Source organism: Podarcis muralis, chromosome 12 (assembly GCF_964188315.1).
Source record: "Podarcis muralis chromosome 12, rPodMur119.hap1.1, whole genome shotgun sequence".
Lineage (NCBI taxonomy): Eukaryota > Metazoa > Chordata > Lepidosauria > Squamata > Lacertidae > Podarcis > Podarcis muralis.
Window position 1 is genome coordinate 60,147,851 of NC_135666.1, and position 21,107 is coordinate 60,168,957.

Below are 21,107 nucleotides of genomic sequence, written 5' to 3' on the forward strand. Positions count from 1 at the left end.
GCGTTTCTGTGCGCTGCTCTGGTTCGCCAGAAGCAGCTTAGTCATGCTGGCTACATGACCCGGAAGCTCTGGACCTAATGGTCAGGGGTACCTTTACCTTTACCTAATATCTCTTTCTAAGCAATCAGTCTGCACAGAGGGCTTAACAGTTTGGGCAATAAAGGAAGGAAGGAAGGAAGGAAGGAAGGAAGGAAGGAAGGAAGGAAGGAAGGCGACGACACGCCAGTTTTTGTTTTGTTTTTTTCAAATTTATTAGAACACTATGAACATTTTTAGAAAGAAAGATAAAAATCAAATGTTATCATGGAATTTAAGCATGCAAAGTTAATTTCTCTTATCTCCCACATCCAAATGTTTGATTCCAAGTATCATACAATTCAAGATCTTTGGAGGACACACTGGGGCGCACAGTTTTTAAAGCACTGTCAAAATCTTGAAAAACTATAGATCGTACTTGCTCAGGTGCAATGGTTGTAATATCAATAGACTGAAGGCTGCGGATAGGGCCTAGAGAAGCCTCTCTACAAAGCTGAGTCATATCAGCTCCAGAAAACCCATCTGATTTTTTAACAATGAGATCAATTTCCTCCTCCGTTAGGGAGCAATTTTCCTTTGACATCAGACAAGTCACTATCTGCTTTCTAGCCGAAGTGTCAGGAAGTGGGATGTACAATCTCTTCACCAGTCTCCTTCGGGCAGCCTCATCAATTTCTTGTGGCCGGTTGGTTGCTCCCACAACTAATATGCGGTCTTCAGAAGAGGTTGTTGCTCCATCTAACTGGACCAAGAATTCAGTTTTTATTCTTCTAGAAGACTCGTGTTCCCCATCTGCGCGCTGGGACAGGAGAGAATCAATTTCATCAATGAAGATTACTGCTGGCTGCTGGAATCGTGCAACAGCAAACAATGCACGGACCATCTTTTCTCCCTCACCTACCCACTTGGAGGTCAATGAAGAGGCACTGATGCTAAAAAATGTAGCCCCAGACTGACATGCAATACATTTGCCAATGAGCGTCTTCCCTGTCCCAGGAGGACCAAACAGAAGAATTCCTTTCGGAGGACTCCTTAAACCAGTGAAAATGTCAGGTCTCAACATAGGCCACACTATTATCTCCTTGATAGTTGCTTTTGCAAATTCGACCCCAGCAATGTCATCCCAATTCACTGGAGGCCCATGATCCATGATCTCTTGCATAATAAGTTCAATCATTTTTGGCTCTATATTCTTTAGTCGTTCATCCGTTGGACAAGTCACCTCTGTAGACCCGTAAGATTTGCACTGCGTCTCTGTGTTTTCATTCCCGTCTTGTTTTGGCGTTGGAGGGACAAACTTTCCGAATACACCCCGAGATCTTGAAAGACCCAAAGTCTTTTTTGTGCTGCTGCTAGATGGGAATGGTGTACGCTCTGATTGGTGCTGGTGCTTCTTCTGCTGGTCCACCCAGAGCTGTTCTTTCGCAGTTTTGAAACCAGATGCTTTGTTCTCATTGTTTTTGCTTCCACTCCGTGCAAAGGTCTTCCCTTCTGTATTAACTGGCTTATTAAGAATGAAACCAGAAGGTGTAGTGCTACTTTCTTCATTCGACACAAGAAATGCTTTCCTTTTCCCCAGGTTGCCCATCTCTGAAGGGAAAGCAGACTGAGTGGAAGATGAAGAATTCTGCTTCAAACCAGAGTTACTCATGAGTGTCAGAGAACTACTAAACACGGATTCTCCATCTCTAAACAATGGAGTCACACAAGAGGTAATGTCGGACACTTCATTTATAGGCACCGGCAAAAAAGAATGTGCAGCTCTGGCCTTGGCTGAGGAAAGCATACCAAACTGATGAGGTTTCAAAGCTGGGGCTCGGCCAAGGATATGTAGTTCCTGACTTGTACAGTCTGATGAGCCATCCCTATGTACAGATTTGCCATCACCACTGCAGTGAGTGAGTTTAGGAAGACCTGAAGCAACAGAGGCGGTGGCTTCCTTGTCACTCCGAAACATTTCACTATTCTGCATCATCTCTTGCACACACTTCAGTTCCATCACATTAGCTGTCGTCAAAGCAGATTGCCACTTGTCATTTTCATTTTGATGACTTCTTGCCAGTGTCAAAATGTTTTCCGCACAGTTATTCAAGCCAATCTCTGGATTGTCAGAGTCAAGAATTGCAGAGTATTTGTCTGCATATTTTTTGAACAGGTTTGCAGCGCAAACTTGGGAGATCTCAGAGTTTGCCCATGCATACTGAATGCGTAAAATCTGTGCACGATATGCATCTGCCTTCTGTCCTGGTGTAGAGGTGTCAGAGGTATAAGCAAAGTGATTCATCTGCCATTCACTCAGGTGTATATCATCACTGCTGGGGCTACTGGGCTGCATGCTCTACAGAGAAATAGGACAAAAAATATGGTGATGAGAAAGAGAAAGTTACCTTTTAACATAAGCTCTAGCTAAAGAAGGCAGTCAAACGACTGTACTTTATTAACTCATTACCCTTTATTTGAGCATTGTGAGGTATCTGACAAATATTTTACACAGCCAGGAAAACAATCTCACAGCTCTTGATTTTAAATGTTATCCTATGGTTTGAACACTTAGCAAGGGCACAAATCCATGTGACAATCAAATCTCCTATTGCTCACTGCATCCGTTTCTGTACATACAGAAATATCTTTCCTACAGGTAACCCTGATGCCCCCTGCCTGTTCTGGTGCTTAAATGATCTCTTAGGACAAACGAAGCTGCAAAAACTATGTTTAGACCACACAGTCACCTGGCACTGCCAATTTATTCACAAAAACGCACATCTGGAGCCATTTATAGCTACTGGACATAGCCAAGCCCAGAAAGTGACCTGGTAAGTACTTTCCCAATAATACCAATACCAATACCAATACAGTGGTACCTTGGTTTACAACCATAATCCGTTTCGGAGGTCCGTCTGTAAACCAAAACAGATCGTAACCCAAGGCGCGCTTTTGCCAATCGGGCCTCCCAAAAAAATGCATTGTAATCCAAAAAAAATTCGCAAACTGGGACGCGCATTTCTGGGTTTGAATTGGTCGTAATGGTTGTAAACTAGGCTGTTTGCAAACTGAGGTACCACTGTATGGTGAACATGGGAACTCTGTGCGAGTCCCTGCCAGCTTCACAAACCGGCAGGGACTGAAGCATCTTACGCATCAGGATTGTACAGGAAGCAGTAGCACAGGAATATTACTTGAAATCTGCATCTTGAAACTGGCAGGGCAAACCTTGAGAGACATATTGTTTCTAGCTGCCTGTTAAGAGATAATTGAATCACTATTCTTAAACTGTGCAAGAACCAATTCCTTAGTTATTCTTTAATTTCTTGTTCTGAGTACATTATAACCTCGTATTAGAAACTATTGTTTCTATTAACCACTGTGCTGCACTATCATTACTCATGTTTTGATGCTCAGTCATATTTTTTTAAGGTCAGTATGTCAGTGATGATGTAGCCCATATCTTCTTCTTAGCTACGGATCACCAAGGGGCAGCCCCTGGATCCTTCAGAGCCAAACCTCAAGTCACTAAAATGGGGCAAAGCAACAACAAAGAAAGCTTTGAGTCTGCAGTGTATGCATTTGGATCAGGGGATGTCCACCTGGTCCCTACCGGCCACTAGTGGGCATTTCAGGATTCTAGGTGGGCAGTAGGGGGTTCTATGGCACAAGCTGAATCCTCCTTCCATCGAGCGCTGGGGGGCGGTAAGGATGCATTAGTGGGTGGTAGGTATTAAAAGGTTGACCACCCCGATTTAGACACAGTAGTAACTTCTCCAGCAAAGCAGCCAATGCAGAAACCTGAACAGAAAGGGGATGTTTTGTTATGCCATCACTGTTTCAACTGCATTGTTTGGGATGGCACTGGCAAGCCTGAAGACCAGCCAAGTGACTTACGGGTGCTGAATGAGCTAATGCAGCATCCTGACACTTGCAAACAGTTCCGAGTGGTTATATGAATGCCACTGCTATTCAGAACATGCAGATGCAGACATTTTCCTGGCTGCACCCAAAATACACACTAAGGACAAACAGCACTCATTAAAATTTTAATTCATAAAATGAAAGCTATAGGATTAATTATAGCTATTTAAAGGGAGTGGATGGGATTTTGGAGAGCTAGCCTTGTGGAGTTTGCACAAAGTGACTTTAAGCACCAATTAGTCAGCTTTTCTGATAGCCAAATTCTCTAGGATTGCTTAGTTCCTTCCTTTTATGTGCTCAATAGCAGTTCCTTTACACAGTTACCACTAGACAAGAGGTATCTTTGCAGTTTTGCTTTATGGACAATTGATCAATGATTATTATACAATGCATATGTACCGGAATACTTCCTTTCCTGTCTTTCCAGAGATGGAAATATACTTGTATTATTCTCAATAATATATGTGTAATTCTGCAGATCAGGCCAGAAAGCAAAGCTATACGTTTTGTTTTCCTTTATTTTCACAACTGTTACTGTCATTTCAAACTTAATGAATAATGATTTTGAAAAGGAGCCAGATGATGATATCCAATAAAAAGTGATTATTTCATTCAAGAAAAATAAATAACTTTCCAGAGATTATTAGTCTCTCTAGTGCAACATATGTGTAACTTTATGCTATGTATTCTTGTGGTTTTATGCTGTAAACCACCCTGTGGTTCTTGGATGAAGGGCGGTATATAAATTTAATAAATAAAGATAATACAAATAATCATCATTTGCTCTGGGCATTCCATCTCTACCTTCAATTAAGATTCTGCTTTGAGGGCAGCCAAGGGTCTAACAGGGTTTTCTAAACCCCCTACATCCTCCCGGCTCCCTGCAATCTATTGGCAGGAATGGCTGCTTAGGTACATATGTTAGCCTAGCCTACCTCACAGGGCTGTTGTTATTGCTATTAATTTGGCATGCCTGGATGAAATAATGGGGACACAGAGAAAAGCACATACCCCAGTATCTTCCTCTGTCCAGCCAGGCTAGCAGCAACCAGGAGGGACATATCCTGTTTTCTGCTGCTCTGAGAGGGCCCCCCCCCTCAGTCTCAGGTGCAGCAGGCAACCTTTGCTCCTTAGCAACAGTGATTAAGTGACCTTACACCTGCTGAGTGCTAAAGGCTTAGCTAGCTCCGTGCTCTTTCTTCGGAAATGTCCAAATGACAAAGAGAAAGAAAGAAAGAAAGAGAGAGAGAGAGAGAGAGAGAGAGAGAGAGAGAGAGAGAGAGAGAGAGGAGCATCTGGGGCCCCTGCTGGCTTGGGGCCCGGCATCTGTGTACCCCCACTGGCAGCAATACCACGTTTTCCAAGCACAACATGCACCTGGGGGGCAGAGCGCGGATTCTTCTTTTATACAGCTTGGTTAAGTTATGAAATGGGTGGGTGCAAATGATACAGGTCTTCACTAGTTAAGAGATTGGGGACCTGCAGCTCACCAGATGCATTGAATACAACTCCCACCATGGGCCATGTTGGCTGGGCTGATGGAGTGTGGATTCAACGCAACCTGAGGAGCCACACACTCCCCAGCCCCACTCTAGACATAATGGTAATAAATAACACGGCTGTACCTGTACAACTGAGAGAGTTGTCACGCTGTACAAAACTTTGCTTTACATTTTCAGGATAACAAAGAGCACCTATTTGATGCAGATTAATTCCCCCTGAACACAATCCATAGGGTTAAAAAGTGTTTCCCCTCACCTTTTGTGAGTTTTTAAGCTGCTGCAAATATAGTGAATGCAAATATACAGTCAGTTGGTAGTGTTTACGTTTGCTTGCTCCCTCCTTCCATTCTTGGGGCACTGCAATTGTTTATGCAACCCCTAATCTCAAAATGAAAGAAGAGGTGAACCAAGAGCTGTGCACATTAGTCAAAGGTGCACTTAGATTAACCCCACACTCAAAGTTAACTAACCAAGAACTGAAAGCAAGATGAATGGCTCCAAAAGAGCTCAAGAAAACAGGCACTTTTCAGACACTTAGCAATTTTGCGGAACTCTCTCGCCCTCGTAGGTGCTTGCCTCTTGCTTTTCAGCAGTGCCAGGTTGAGAAAGTACTGTTCTCCCAGGCTTTTTTTAAACATTAGCACCACTGAATGCTGTTATTAATTTGTTTGTCTCCATTTTATTTGAGATAGCTTCGCCTTCTGATAACTGACAATGGTTGCTATTGTATTTTATTCCCTGTGCTGGTTATGGATTTTGTTCCGGTATTTTAGCCTTTTAAAACTTCAACATTTCCTGTATATCACCAAGAGAGCAGAGTTATGGGGCAAGAAATAAATGCAATAGTTCATTTAGTTAAGCATCAGAAGTTTTACTTAAACACTAGCAAACAAAAAGGTTTATTTAACTAACTTTGCACACAATAAAATACAATTAAATGGAAGGTAGCGTCTCCTAGAAGGAAAAATATAAGAACTCCTAATCCCTTTGACATTAGACAACTGCAATGTGGCACTGCGATAAAGAAGGAAAACATGCTTTTCAACTATTATCTGATAAAATCAGGAAGACTAAACAGTAATGAATTGCCATGAATTGCTTTTAATAAGATGCTCCCTGATAAGCGAATTAAAACACCTTTGAGAAGTCAAAAGTATCTTGCATTTTTTTTATTTCTTCATCACCACAATCTGCAACTGAAGAAAGAAGCCAAATATTTCAGCTCAACATGTTAGCTTTTAAAGACCAAGTGAATAATCATAACACAAAACAGTACGTTTAATATAACCAGAGACTGACTGTTGCAGTTTGGAGCTACAATAGTGCCACCTGCTGGACAAATGCGAGGTGGAAGTTCCTTCCAAACCCCACATTTTGATTTAGGGTCTGTTTCTTCACACATGCTTCCCAACCTCACTCCAAGGACCTCAGGGTTAGACTGGAGCAACTATTGACCAGTCACAAACACCCCGTCGGGGGGGAACATGGACAGCTTGCTTAGGCTACATAAATAAATAAATAAGCCAGCAAGCATGTATGGCTTGAAGATTTCCTATTTACTGAGTACTTCAGATGAACCAAACTGACTGCTGTACTGACACCGGAGGGAAGCTGTGCAAGTGTACTTTGTCTAAGGTTGAGAGAACACCAGCAAAAATACTTTGAATCTGGATATGAGCCCCTTCCTCATAATTTTATGATAACCAACAGCTCTGTATCATGAACATTAGCCATTTCCTTAAACTAAGTAATAGTTTATGATAATGATAATATATATTATAATAATGATATAAAGCGCTTTGTTGTAAAGATTGCACTGTATAGCCAAGCATAGACTAGGGCAAGTTTCCAACTCCAGTACGCAGAGGCTTACACTTTGTTTCAGAATAAACAATCGTGTTAAATTAATATGACAAACTCAAGCTGTAGGGGTTTTTTTGCATGTTGCATTCACAAACTAATTCCCCAGCCCAATCCATTATGTCTCATGATGACCTACATCACCCCCCACCCAAAAAACCCACTGAGGTTGCATGCATGGATTTCTTGGATAACTAACTAGGCTGAACAGATGTACTATTACAATAACAACACATTTTCAAACCTAGAAACAGAAACCTGCCTACATAACATTTTAATAAACTACTCTATGGCGAACTGGCAAACCACTACTGGATTCTGCGCATCCAGTCCAGGAGCAGCCTGCCTTTTATTGTCCATTTTATTTACAAACATGTTTGCATCACACTGTTTGCAATCTCAGCAGGTTAACGCATGCTTTTGTTTTATTCCTTAGAACAAAAGGAATAGTCTCTCTCACCCACATCCAAACACAGGTTGTCTACCCACATTCTGATTGTCTTAGTCTTGATGGTGTGTGAGAGAGAGAAAGAGAGAAGAGAAAGCTCCCCCCACCAAGTACCCACCTTCAGTCTCCCCCAGCCCCCAAATCAAGTCGAGGAGCAAATAAGGACACCTGGGACAGGAAGCCAGGGCTGCCACCACCACACAGTTCTCCAAAGCTGGTTTGATGTCAGTTAAGTCATCCGTGTTTGTGCTATTTGCATGTGGTACACAACAGGTTACTATATGGAGAGGGTGGATACATGTTAGGCTGGTTGGATGGTTCGACTGGCCCCCAGGCACTTCCGATGTGCCCCCCAGTGCAGCCTCTGGTCCCATCTCACCTCCACTCTGCACTCGAGCACATTCTGCAGTCCAAAGGAAATAAGCCACCGGTCTCCCTACTCCCCAGTACGTATGAGGACCAAGACTAATTTTGCCAGAGGTTGTCGCTCATGTGCTTCAGCTACTCAATTTCAAGCATCAAGCAAAGAAACAAAGGGGATTGAGCAGCTCAGGTGCAGAAAAAGAGGACTCTGCCAAAGCATCTGTTGCTGTTCACACTCAAAGGGAAGCAGGGAGCAAGGGGAAAAAGCCTTTCGACTGCGGCTTGGCTCATCTCCTTTCAACCATTTACCCATTTTAAACTCTGACCACTGTTAAATATGATACCACACAGCACTTTGCTTGCACAGCACTTTAAGCAATGACTTCAAAGGCATGTCCCAGGAAGCTTGTCCACCAGGGTACTGTACTATGGTTCAGAGTGTCCCTGCACCAATATAATTCCAAGAAATGAATGTAACTACTGGATTGCAAAATGATTAACTAACATGCATTATGGGATTCAATAATTGGGACTAAACAAAAAACCAAAAAAAACTTTAAGCCCACAATGTTTAAAGATGTCACAGCCAGAATTCCAAGCCCCCAATAAGAAGAATTAAAAGTTAATGCCATACTCTCGTATCAGTATTATCAGCTATCTCCCCCATCAATCATTTAAAAGCCAAGCCAGCAACACACCATCTAGGCTATCAGGTGAGGAAAGCTATCCAGTGACCCTCCCTACCCCGCCCCCCCCAATCTTTCTCCTGCGTAACAACAGATTGTATTCGTAAGTCCCTTTGGTCCACAGGCAGATGTTCAGTGCAGTTCAATCAGTATGCTTGCATTAGTATTCCCACAAGCATGTTTGCCCTTTCGTGTCTAGGCATTAAAGTGCTATTTAAAAGCTGCCCATGTTCCTTTTAATGAATATTCAAGGGTAGTCTTCAGCCTCTGGCAAAGTGGGTGTGCCATACATAAATCCAGCCGCTTTCTCTCACCCCCCCAAAGAAAACCTTTAAAAAGGGGGGGGGGGCTACAAAGCATGGCATTTCCACAACAAAGACAGAAGTGAGGACAAGGAATTGTCTCCAGGGAATACACTACAATTGGATCTGCAAAAACTCACAAGAAATCCAGCTGCACTATTTAAGCATGCAGACCCATAGCAACAGCGGCTAGCTAGCCGCTCGGACACCCAGGGTGGCGCAAGTGCCCTGAGCTCGGGGGCAAGGGGCAAGCTGCATGGAGTCTCCCTGCCGCCTCCCCCTCAGCTATAGGGCGGCCGAGCCTGGGGGAGACGGCGGGTGCTCCTCCCCCAGGCTCGGCCGCCCTACTGCTGAGGGGGAGGCAGTGGGCAGACGCAAGCCCCACACTGTCATTTCAGGCAGCGTGGAGCCTGCAGGCGCCTGAGCCACTGCGTCACTTCCAGGAGAAACGCGTGGCTCAGAGGCGCTGCTGGCCCAGCGGTAAGTGCCGCCCCCTGTGGTGTGGCACCCAGTGTCCCCCCCACGCCACTGCATCACAACCATAATACTATATGCCCTCTGATCCCTCACATCAGCTCTATGGAGCCACGGGACAAAAGTCCATTGACATACAGTTTGCTTTAATTGAAAAATTTGTACTAGATTAGATTCCAGAGCACAGGATGGTCTGAGTCCCTGCTTCCTTCGGCACACTCCTCTGGCAGGATGTAAGCAATTGCTGATATAATAATCCAAGAAATGCCAAAAGAAAAAAAAGGATGCTGGCTTAGGATATTTTGGCTATTGCACTACTTTTAACCAGCTTTCATAATTACTGGAGAATGAAATTTTAAAAAAATACTTGGCAATTCAAACTGCATAAACAATACACTGAAACGCTGGTCTTAAGCTGTTGGGCTGGGATGTAGTACTGGGTCATAGCCAGTGTTAGAAACTCAGATACAGAAGCTAATCACCAAATGGCACGCTAAACCTAGGTTACAATCACCCCAACAGAAAGCCTAGGCACCTTTTTTGCAATGGGATTGATTGATTATATTTCTATACTGCTTTTTTAAAAAAATCTCAAAGCAGTTTACAACACATGAAAACATCAAATGAAACAAAGTCAAGCTTCAATGAAAATATTTCAGATTCTTCTCTAAGTGACATTTTGCTTTCCCCATATTTATTTACCTACTTAATTTATACAGCTGCCCTATAACAGAAGAACTCTAGGAAGCCAGTGTGGTGTTGTGGTTGGAGTGCTGGACTAGGACCCAGGTGATCAGGGTTCAGATCCCCACTCAGTCGTAAAGCTCACTGGGTGACTTGGAGCCAGTCACAGTCTCTTAACCTACCTCACAGGGTCATTTGGGGGGTGGGGTGAACCATGTACTCCTTGGAGGAAAAGGTGGGATATAAATGCAATCAATAAGCTCTTTTGCTTCCCTGCTTAAGGCAGCTGGAGGGGCTGGCCAGAGGGAGGGAGATGTCCCGTGGCCAGCCTGTCATCCAGAGATCTCCATGGGGCTGCAAAACACGCCTGGGGAATTTCTAACACTTCCTGATCTAAAATGGTTCAAAACCGCAGCCAGGCCACCATAGAAAAAATCTATCTCCACCTTTCAGCAATGCCAGTTGCAGAAACCGGAAGGTATTTTGAGCTTGGGAATAAGGGTGTTCAACCTCCTTAGAAATGAAACTGTTCTGAAATGTCCTTTAAGTGCTTTCAAAGTCTCCCAATGGAACGTGGCATTTTCATCAGCTAGCAGTGCACATTTTCCATTTGTAGCTCAAAACAATATTGGTTTTGTTTCTTCTTGCAATGGCACATCTGTACATTGCTAGTAGGAAGTTGCCTCATGTTTATGATTATTCCACGTGGCCCTTTCATCAGAGGAGGCTACTGTTCCAAATACAACCATTAAATCACCACTTTGAGAGTCCCAAGGGCGATAACTCCCAAGGGCTATAACTATAATTTACTAGGTGAACTGCTTTCTCCCGCTCCCTGGTCATCCTTCGGCCAGAAGGATCCCCTTCTGACAGATGAATGACCAACTAGAACTGCTTTTTTAATGTGTGCGTGATTTTATACTATTTTATTTTGTTCTGAGCTTTTAAATTTTGTAACTGGTGTTTTTATCTTGTTACTAGTCACTGACTGCAATAAAACGACTATACTCTACTCTCACTCCCTCTCTTTTAAAGCTACAAATCAAAACACAGTCCTTTTCAATGCTTCACCCACTTTACGAACTATAAGCCCTGCAGGTTGTTGCTACAAGATTTTTCAGAAATAAAGCTCCCCTTGTCAACTACAGCAACCTACTCCTGCTGGTTAATCACAAACCAAAATTGGAACAATTATAGAATTATACACACATAGCTTCTTTTAACTCTCTCTCTCTCTCTATATATATATATATATATCTACACTATTATCTTTGGGATGAAAAATGAAACAATTTGCACATGTTTTTAGTACTAGGAACTACTTATTTAGAAAGCATGCCTTAAGGGTGTTTTACAGGACTAACAGCTAATCAGTAGATGGATAGACTAAAACTCCGGATGCTTCATTGCTAGGGAACAACTTTTATTGTGAGGATAAAATTAGTAGGTGTGAAAGAAACCTACAAAGTAATGCTGAAAATCTGTTTAATTGCTCAATAGACAAATAATGTTAAAAAAAAGTTGATTTATCTGTTGACAGTGCTAGTATACAACTTTCTGTAGATTATTAATAGTAGTTATTAAATTTGTATACTGCCCTTCATCCAAAAGATTGCAGGGTGGTTCACAACATAAAGACAAAATGAGAACACAAAATATATAATAAAACAGAAACAAACCAATATTCCCCCTCCCAGAAATACATTTAAAAGGCCATAGAATGTTCAATCTATAACCTGGTTATAGAAAAACATTTTTGCCTGGCACCTAAAGATATGTAATGAAAGGACCAGACGAGCCTAGAGAGGGAAGAGGAATCCGCAAACAGTGAGTCACTCCAGAAAAGGTGCGTTCTCATGTTTTCAACCTGGAAGTGGCACACAAAGAAGGGCCATAGATGGTGATCACAGGGTCATGGGCACAGCTGGGGGGGGCAGCTGGCCCCCTAAATCCATTAAATAAATAAGAATACTTAACTGAAGTAGAAACAATAAGAATATTTGAAACTGAAATGCTCGCTGACCTCACTTGGATGATGCTGTTGGGCATTCTAGTGATGCAACTGGCAACCCGACTGAGCGTGGCTTTTGGCTCTACACCCCTTATGTTAGAGAAGACCAGGCTTCCTCAACCTTGGCCCTCCAGATGTTTTGAGACTACAGTTCCCATCATCCCTGACCACTGGTCCTGCTAGCTAGGGATCATGGGAGTTGTAGGCCAAAAACATCTGGAGGGCCGAGGTTGAGGAAGCCTGGAGAAGAACATTCAAGACTTCAAGATGAAAGACAAGAAGTTCTCAATTTTTTATAAGTTGCAAAACTCTGAAGCTGAACTATGGTATACCACGTGGGAGGAGAAGAAACTCAGCAAAGAGCAGTTAAAAGAGCTGAACGTAGCAGATCTAGTAAAAGAGGCGCAAATCTTTTACCAGGCCACAAAAAAAGCTCTGCTCATCTCTCTTGCTCAGCCAGGCACCACTTGTACCATAGAGTGGTCAATCAGCGCCTTGTGGAGAGTAAAGACCTGGTTAAGGTTGACGGTGACAGGGGAGCATCTCAATGGGCTTTGCTTACTGAGTGAGCACAGAAAAACTGCATTGGAAAAAAGGAGGGATTTGAGAAGGAAGTGCTGAAAAGGTTTTCAGCAAGTCCAAGAAAACTTGCTTTAGTTTTTATTTTTTTAAAATATGAAAAGGGCATGTTCTTTGTAATTTTGCAAAATATACTTGTTAATTGCATGAAATGTACTTCCTGATGTTATTTTTTATTTAACTTCCTAATTCTCAAATGACTGAAGATTCTGACAGATTTTTCTGAATACTTGGGGTCAAAAGAAAGTAATTTATAACAACTGTTGTTGAGCCATTTCATTCTGAATCTGCTAGACAGAGCCAGACAGAGGATGGTGACAGGTGGGTGTCCCGCCTGCCCCCAACATAAATCCTGACTATGCCCAAGTACAGGGTCCTGATCGGTTCATGTGGAGGTATTGCAGTCTTGAGCCATTTCAGGTTTTATAGGTCAAAACCAGAACTTTGAATTGGGTCTGGAAACTGACCAGCAGCCAGAGCAGTAGGGCCAGGATCGGTGATATATGCTTAAACCGCCTTGCTCCACTGACCAACCTGGCCACCGAATTCTGCACCAGCTCAAGTTTCTGAACCGTCTTCAGAGGAAGCCCCACAAATAACACACAGCATATATTTCTCCGGGTCTAGCAAAGGTGATCCTTGTGTGGAAAAAGATTTCCACATATGGATCTTGACTGACTTTCACATAACCTTCAAGGGGTAGCGATCAATTTCATTCAGCACCCAAGAGTGCAAATGCAGGAATATGAACATTTCACACTGCTTTATAGCATCACATCATTAGTCTACCGAGCCTTTATTTGGAATAGCAATGGCTCTTCAAGTCTTCCCTAGCCCTCCTATCTGTGACAACAGGTTATTGAACCTGACACATTATGCGTGTGAAGTCTGCACTCTAGCACTGTGCACACCCAGATAAAGCCCACCACAAACACAAAAGCCAAAATTATATAAATAGCAGGGTGGATAAAAATAAATGATTTTTTAAAATAATAATTTTTAAAAATGGATTTTTTTAATTTAAATTGGATTTTTAAAATAAAATGCTTTTGGAGGAAAAATCTTTTTAAAGATAGTTTTCTATTTAAGTTACATTATAGTCCAAAGACTATTCATCAGGAAAGAAGAATATGATTTAAATTTTTCATGTGTGCTAAAACTCAGTCTAAGTTGTTTTTTTAAAAAACCATTTAACCACATCAGTTAACAAACATGGATACATATGCTATAATGTTATTGTTTTAGTTAAATAACTTGTTTAAATTGTTATTAAGAAAATGATTATTTTTCTCCTTCCAATAAAGTACAGCAGAAAAGTTGTCCAAATATAGACAGTTAACTTATTAAACCTCACAATAATTTCATAATTATCTATCTATGTATTTCTAATAGCATAACCAAATCAGGCATTTTTGATATAACTGTAAAAACTACTCTGAAAAATTATTATTCCAAAAATGAAACCTTCATCTGGTTGCAAATATTAAGATTAAGAGTCTTTCTGTAAAAAAAATTGATTTAAATCAAGTCTTACTGACTAGTGATTTAAATCAAACCCACCCTGGCCACAGTCCACAGAACATAATGGAAATCCCTTATGGCAGCCACCGGCTTCCAAGGCCCATCCGTCCTTTATATTTTGTACCTGGCAAGCCTGATCTCAAGCTCTCCACTTCTAAGCTGCAAGTGGTTCAAGGTGGACCTACAGTTTCAGCTCATCATCCTTCACTTGTGTGCAAAACTGAGTGAACAAGCAAACTGTAAGCTGGACACTGCTGAAATCAAGACACCTGCATCTACAGGAATTTGGTCCGAGATCTGCCTAGTGTGGCACAGTGGCAGCGTTCTTCTCCGCCCTCCCCCCACCTCACTGCCATGGGCCTATTACAGATGAAGGGAAATATATTTTCCATAACCACAGAGGAAATGTAAACATTCTGTTTGGTTGCAATGAAGTAGGGAAAAAGGGAGTACTGTACAAGAGAGGAAAATTCAAGTCTGTTGTAGTCTATTCCATGACTTCCCTACCGCTACAAAATTTACAGATCCCTTTCCCCCCCCAAAATCTAATACACATACATATATACTATGTATTTTATAGTTTTGTCTATTTTTTTGCTCTCTATGCATATTTATGCATGGCTTTCAAATATCAATTATTGTAATAGAAGCATCTTGCATAAAAGAATTTGACAATGCACAACATTGCCTTCACTAACCAAGGATTGATGGCCTTTGTAGTGACTGGAATTTGGCATTTTACAGAACTAGTGGGTCAGATATTCTAGAAAGTGCTTGTACCAGAACCTCTTTTGAACACTTCTGGCTTTGGCAAATAAACTGAGAACTTCAACAGCCTTTAGCATAGCTCCTCTTAAAAGAAGATACGCACAAATGACTGTGACTAACCCAAGAATCCAATATTGCCATTTTGGGAGTCAGCTCGTAGAGAGCAAATCAGCATGTTGCAATTGGGGTGGGGGAAGGAAGCCAAACTCATTGTTGGGAAGGAATGAACAAGGCAACCCCACCAGCAATCCCTTGTTCAGTGGGTTCTCACTGTATGGAATAAATCGGAGAGAAATGAGAAAAACCAGGGCCTAATACAGTATAGGGATGCGGGTGGCGCTGTGGGTAAAAGCCTCAGCGCCTAGGGCTTGCCGATCGAAAGGTCGGCGGTTCGAATCCCTGCTCCGGGGTGCGCTCCCGTCGCTCGGTCCCAGCGCCTGCCAACCTAGCAGTTCGAAAGCACCCTCGGGTGCAAGTAGATAAATAGGTAGCGCTCCGGCGGGAAGGTAAACGGCGTTCTGTGTGCTGCGCTGGCTCGCCAGATGCAGCTTTGTCATGCTGGCCACGTGACCCGGAAGTGTCTCCGGACAGCGCTGGCCCTCGGTCTCTTAAGTGAGATGGGCGCACAACCCTAGAGTCTGTCAAGACTGGCCCGTACGGGCAGGGGTACCTTTACCTTTTTTAATACAGTATATGTGTAGTGCCTCCACCTACCAGCCTCATAATCCATGAAAACAGGGGTGGGGCTTTTTTCTGTTGAGGGCCACGTGCCCTCAGGGGTAATCTGTTAGGGGCCACATGCTGTGCTGTGAGACAGAGAAAACCATACTGGATTAACTAATCTGAAATAAAGACCACCTTACTTTGTGTTTCACCATAGTCACCTCCGATCAGAATACTCAAACCTATGCAGGGCTACTCAGAAGCCCAACTGTGGCTCCTAGAAGCTGTCAGTACGCGACACCAGTCACACTCAGGAATGGCTTAGACTGGTTGGCTAAACCAAGTGAGGGTTCCTGATGGGTCTCAAACCCTCAGTGAGTTACGGATGAAAGCATGCAAAGACCGGCTCCAGAAGACTGAGTGGGTAAGACCAATAGTGGATCCAATGGTCAAGAAGGCGGTTTCTATGCGCGCTGTAGAAGGAAGTGAGGGACAGAGGCGGCTTGTCCACCTGGGAAGGTAGCCAACTGGGGAGAAGCAAAACTCTGATCCCTAGAAAAGGCGAAGGAATAAACCCTGTACGAATTTGGAGTGGAGTCCCTAAGACAGTTGGATGGTGCTTTGTATTCTCCTTCCGGCATCTCCTGCAGCCAAGCTGGTGCCAAACATATTGCTCCGCTTTCATTTGGACCACATCAGCGAGACCAAGAGAGGGGTTTTGTTATTTGAGCGGCCTAGGACCTCCATTCCCACTGCTCAGGCTTGCACTCTGAGGAGGTCACTTTGGTGCTGTTAAAGCAGCAAAAATAACGTGGGAGGCAGCAGTTACAAGCTGTGATTCTCCAGTGGTTTGGCTTCACCCCCAGAGGCACACCCCATTGTCTCTTGAGACAGACTGATTCCAGCCAAGTATGCATCACCCTCCTGTCTACCAATTCTCCCTTGTAAACGTCCTCACTCACCACCCACCCCAACTGCTTAAGTATTATAAATCAAATATGGTGTCAAAAACCCCATGTTAGTTTCTTAACATGTTTACGTATTTTATTTAATTTGTATACTGCCCTTCATCTGAAGATCACAGGGCAATACACGACACAGTATCACAGAATTTTACAGTTGGAAGAGACCTGAAGGGTCATTCAGTCCAACCCACTGCAATTCTGGAATAAAATATGTACAGCTGCAATAGAAATTATTCAAGCCCATTGCAAATAAGGTTTATTATCCAAATTTAGACTTTCAGCTGTTTGCAATGAGCAAATCAAACAAAAGCAATTGAAATAGCTCAACACAACAGGTGCTTAAATTGGTTCCCCCAAATTCAGCTGACAATGCAACTTATACTGGCTTCTCCAGTCTCACTATTATCCAACCCCCTCAACAGAATCCCTCACAACAGCACAAATACAAGTGTTCTCTAAAGCACACCTGATGCAAGTAATCAAGGGCTTCATTAGTTGCACCAGGTGTGCTTGAGCTGGAACACATGAAATAGCTGAACTGACTAGGGGTTTGCTGAGTGTCAAATTTGGCTGCATGTTAGAAATATGGCTACGTCAAGAGAATGGTCCAAGGTAAGAGAAGAGATCATCGCCCTTCACAAACAAGGAGCAGGATGCAAGAAGATAGTGAAGGCACTGGATGTTCCTAGAGACACCTTGGAAGTTCAAAGTTCCAACTTGAATGTCACAAATTCACAGTTAATGGAACAGTGGTTACACTACCTGGACGGGGCAGAAAAAGGAAGCCATCTGTGGCAGCAACATGATTTCTGATAAGGCAGGCTGGGAATAGCCCTCAAGTGGCTCCAAAAGAGCTGCAGCAAGACTTGGTGGAAGCAGACACCAAGGTTTTAGTGAGCACAGCAAGGCGCATACTAAACGCAGAAGGTTTCTATGCTAGAACTCCAAAACACACACCACTACTGACCCAGGGGACATTTGGGAATAAAAAAAACCAAGGAAGAGTAATTGCCAGAGGCGGAGCTAGCTGCTCCAGCACCCTAAGGGGCACACATGCTGTGTACCCAGGGGCGGGGCTAGCCACCCAAGTGGGGGGGGGGGGAGGTCGAGAGTCCCGGGGATGCCACTCACGGCGAGGGTCCCAGGGGGACAGCACAGCGATGTCAACCCCCCCTCAGGGATGACACCTGGGGCGGACCACACCTTCCGCCCCCCTTCCTCCACCAGTGCTAATTGCTACCCTGAATTATCCATTAAACTCATGCCTCACAAGTGTGGACTTCTTGCAGTGTGCTCCTTTACAGGATTTAGTCAAATTAAATCCTACCAATCCCTAGTAAGCTTTGTTTAGTTTTGCAATTTGAGGCTGGAAGGCAATTTCTGCTTACCTGGGAGCAAGCCCCATCCTCAGTTACTTCTGAGTAAACCTGTATACGATTCTGCCTAGACTAAAAATGCCCTTCAATATATACAACTGGGAATGACATATATACACAGAAGGGCGTGTGTGTGTGTGTGTGTGTGTGTACTGTATAATGTATCTGGATTCAGGTAGGTAGCCATGTTGGTCTGAAGCAGTCTATATATATATATATATATATACACACACACACACACACACACACACACACACACACTGTCCAGCAGCACCTTAAGAGACCAACTAAGTTTCTTGGTAAAAGTTTTTGTGTGCAAGCACACTTCTTCAGATACACATACACACACATTGAATGACATTTTTAGTTTATGAAGAACTCTATGCAGGTTTACTCAGAAGTAAGTGAAGCTGGGGCTTGCTCCCGGGTAAGCAGAAATTGACTTCCTGCCTCAGACCACAATACTAAGTAAGCATATTTAGCAGGGAGGATTATCCATGTATGTATGTATATGAGTCGTGTGTGAGAGATTAACAGCGTTTAGTTCCAAGTGACGGCCCAGCAGAACGGAAGCCTATCCGAGTTTACCAATATCCTGCGAAGCGCCGCGGGACACGAAGGGCGGAATACTAATTAAATATAAATAATACACGTCCAATTTTCGCCTTTTAAAACCGTCTCTTCTAAAAACAGAGGAAGGCACAAACCTGGGGCTGGAGAGACGCGGCTCCCCTGAGGGCCGAAGCCGCGCGGGAACCGAGGGAGTCACGCTGCCCTCCGGGGCGCCGCCATCTTGAGGCTCCTCCCCGCCAAGGAGGAGCAGAGGCGGGCCGGCGGCGGCTTCCGTGGCCCCCGGGGCGCGAAGAGGGCCGGGGCGGGGCGAGGCCGGGGAAGCCGCCTGCGCGAGTGAGCGAGGCCTCGGCCGCCCCCGGAGCCGGGCACCGCCGTGGGGCTTCGGAGGGAACCTGCCCCGCTCGGCCCATGGGGTAACTTTGTCCAAGAATGAATTTGCTGTTTTCGTTTTTATTTCGAGAAAAACAAGCAGAGGCAGATCACTCTGGGGCCGCTTTCAAGGAGAGGCTGGGGCCGCTGTCATTGTCAGGACGTTGGAATAGCTCACGCAATTTTTATGCCAGCAGCAGCCTGGCTTCAGCAGGAGTTGTGTACGGAAAAGTGGAAGGCGTGCTTTGCATAATCCACTAGACCACAGCGACTCTCATATCTATCTGTGTATCTCTTATATATATAGATAGATAGATAGATATATTTGCATTGTGCATGCCTTGCCTTTGCATTGTCCGGGAGAAGATGCGCCCCAAAGGTGAACTTGCGTTGCAAGGAATTGCACCTTGCATTGCCGGCTTCACTTTCAGGCTGCCTTCGCCGGCGGTTCCCACGGAAGGCGGCGTGTTTGAGACCGGGCACCAATCAGCGCCTGCAGGCCCTTCTCATCCCCTCCCCGCCGCTTCCTTCTCACTTTCCGCCCTGCCTTTTTCTTGCTCTGCCCGCCTCTGGCCCCAACCGGCCCCCCAATTTCCAATTCGGGAGGCGGCGCCTCGTGGCAGCAGCAGGAGGGACCTTCCCCGGAGTTGTGCAAGCGGCTGTGAGCAGCGCCAGGAAGCCAAGCAGGTTTTGTGAGTGCACCCCACACAGTGGAGCTGGCAGTTTAGTTGTGTAAGCAGTATCTGCAGAAAGACAGAAGAGAGAAGGGTAAGCTAAACCACCCCTTCTTTCTCATGTGGAATGAATTTTAAAAAGTGGGGAAGGAGGAGGTAATGTTGCTTTGGGTCCATTGTTGATGGGACTCTGTGATGCCCCACCCGCTTGGATGGTGCTAGGTGGGCGGTAATCCCTGCTAGCAAGTACCATATCCCTGTCGTTTTGGATTTACAGCTGCTGTTGGTAACTCCGGTTATTCTGAATGCTGGAAGGTTCAGGAAAGATAAAAGACAGTGCTTCCCCAAAGAGCACAAAGGCAAACTGCAGAACTCCCTCCTGCAAGAAGCAGGGATGGCACCAACTTGGAAGGCTTTAAAAAAGGATGAGACAAATCCATGGAGAGAGGAGGGCTGTCAGCAGTTACTAGTGAGGTGGCTCTGCTCTGACTCCACAGTCAGAGGCAGCAAGGCTTCCAAAAAGCAGTTGCTGGAAGCCACAGGAGGGGAGAGATGTGCTGGTGCTCATGTTCTGCTCACTGGTCTCCTGCAGGGCAACAAGCCCTTAAAGTGGGAGGGGAGAGAGGGGAAGCAATGTGCAATGTTTAAAAGAAGCACCAAGTAAATTCCTTGCACATTTGAAGGGTGCACCTTGAGTAAATAAGGGGGGGGGGAGAGAAGTAAGGTAAATAAAGGACACAGAAATGGTGCAAGGTGTGTCACTTTAGATATTAAGGTGAGTAAACTTTGTAACTTTGACGGGCTATCTACAACTTGGTTTTAAGAGGAGTTGAGCTCTCAAAAATTCAGTTGCAGAGGCTGAATTATATCCTGTAGGTCAGGCATCCCCAACCGTCGGCCCTTCAGATGTTTTGGACTACAATTCCCATCATCCCTGACCACTGGTCCTGTTAGCTAGGGATCATGGGAGTTGTAGGCCAAAACATCTGGAAGGCCGCAAGTTGGGGGTGCCTGCTGTAGGTCATTTCAACCAAGTGTAAAATGGGGGTGACTTAAACTCCAATTGTGGAGTTTAATTCAAAATTCTGAGGTCTGATGAGAAGTATTCTGCAGGTATGAAAGGTTAGCTGCTGTTAAAGCAGTTCCAAAAGTGTGGAGCACAGTTTGAAGTAGATGCAGGTGTTTTTAATACAACAGATTTCCATGCTGAAAAGCCTTCCAGTGAAGAAATACAGGAATTAATAAAGGTGAGCTATATCTTGCCCTCTGCTTCCAAGCTGTGAATGCCATTGCTTCTATAGATAAACCAGCACACACATATCACACACGAAAGGGAGGTGTAAGCTG

At 44.1% G+C, this 21,107-nt stretch overlaps 1 protein-coding gene across 7 annotated transcripts in view; it reads right to left on the reverse strand.

Moving 5' to 3' along the window:
• Positions 1-18,984, reverse strand: part of FIGNL1 (fidgetin like 1) — a 49,706-nt gene extending 30,722 nt beyond the window's left edge. For 3 of the 7 annotated variants that reach the window (XM_028751044.2, XM_077916543.1, XM_028751041.2), the window contains exon 1: positions 18,852-18,969. Coding sequence is in view for 1 of the 7 variants with exons in the window: in XM_077916541.1 (XP_077772667.1) it covers positions 335-2,371 (2,037 nt within the window). In the remaining 6 variants the exon portion in view is untranslated. Of the gene's footprint in view, positions 1-208; positions 2,375-18,851 lie in introns of those variants that run through there. The other 4 variants (XM_028751043.2, XM_028751042.2, XM_077916541.1 and 1 more) reach the window with 3 other exon arrangements.
• Positions 18,985-21,107: the final 2,123 nt, after the last annotated feature.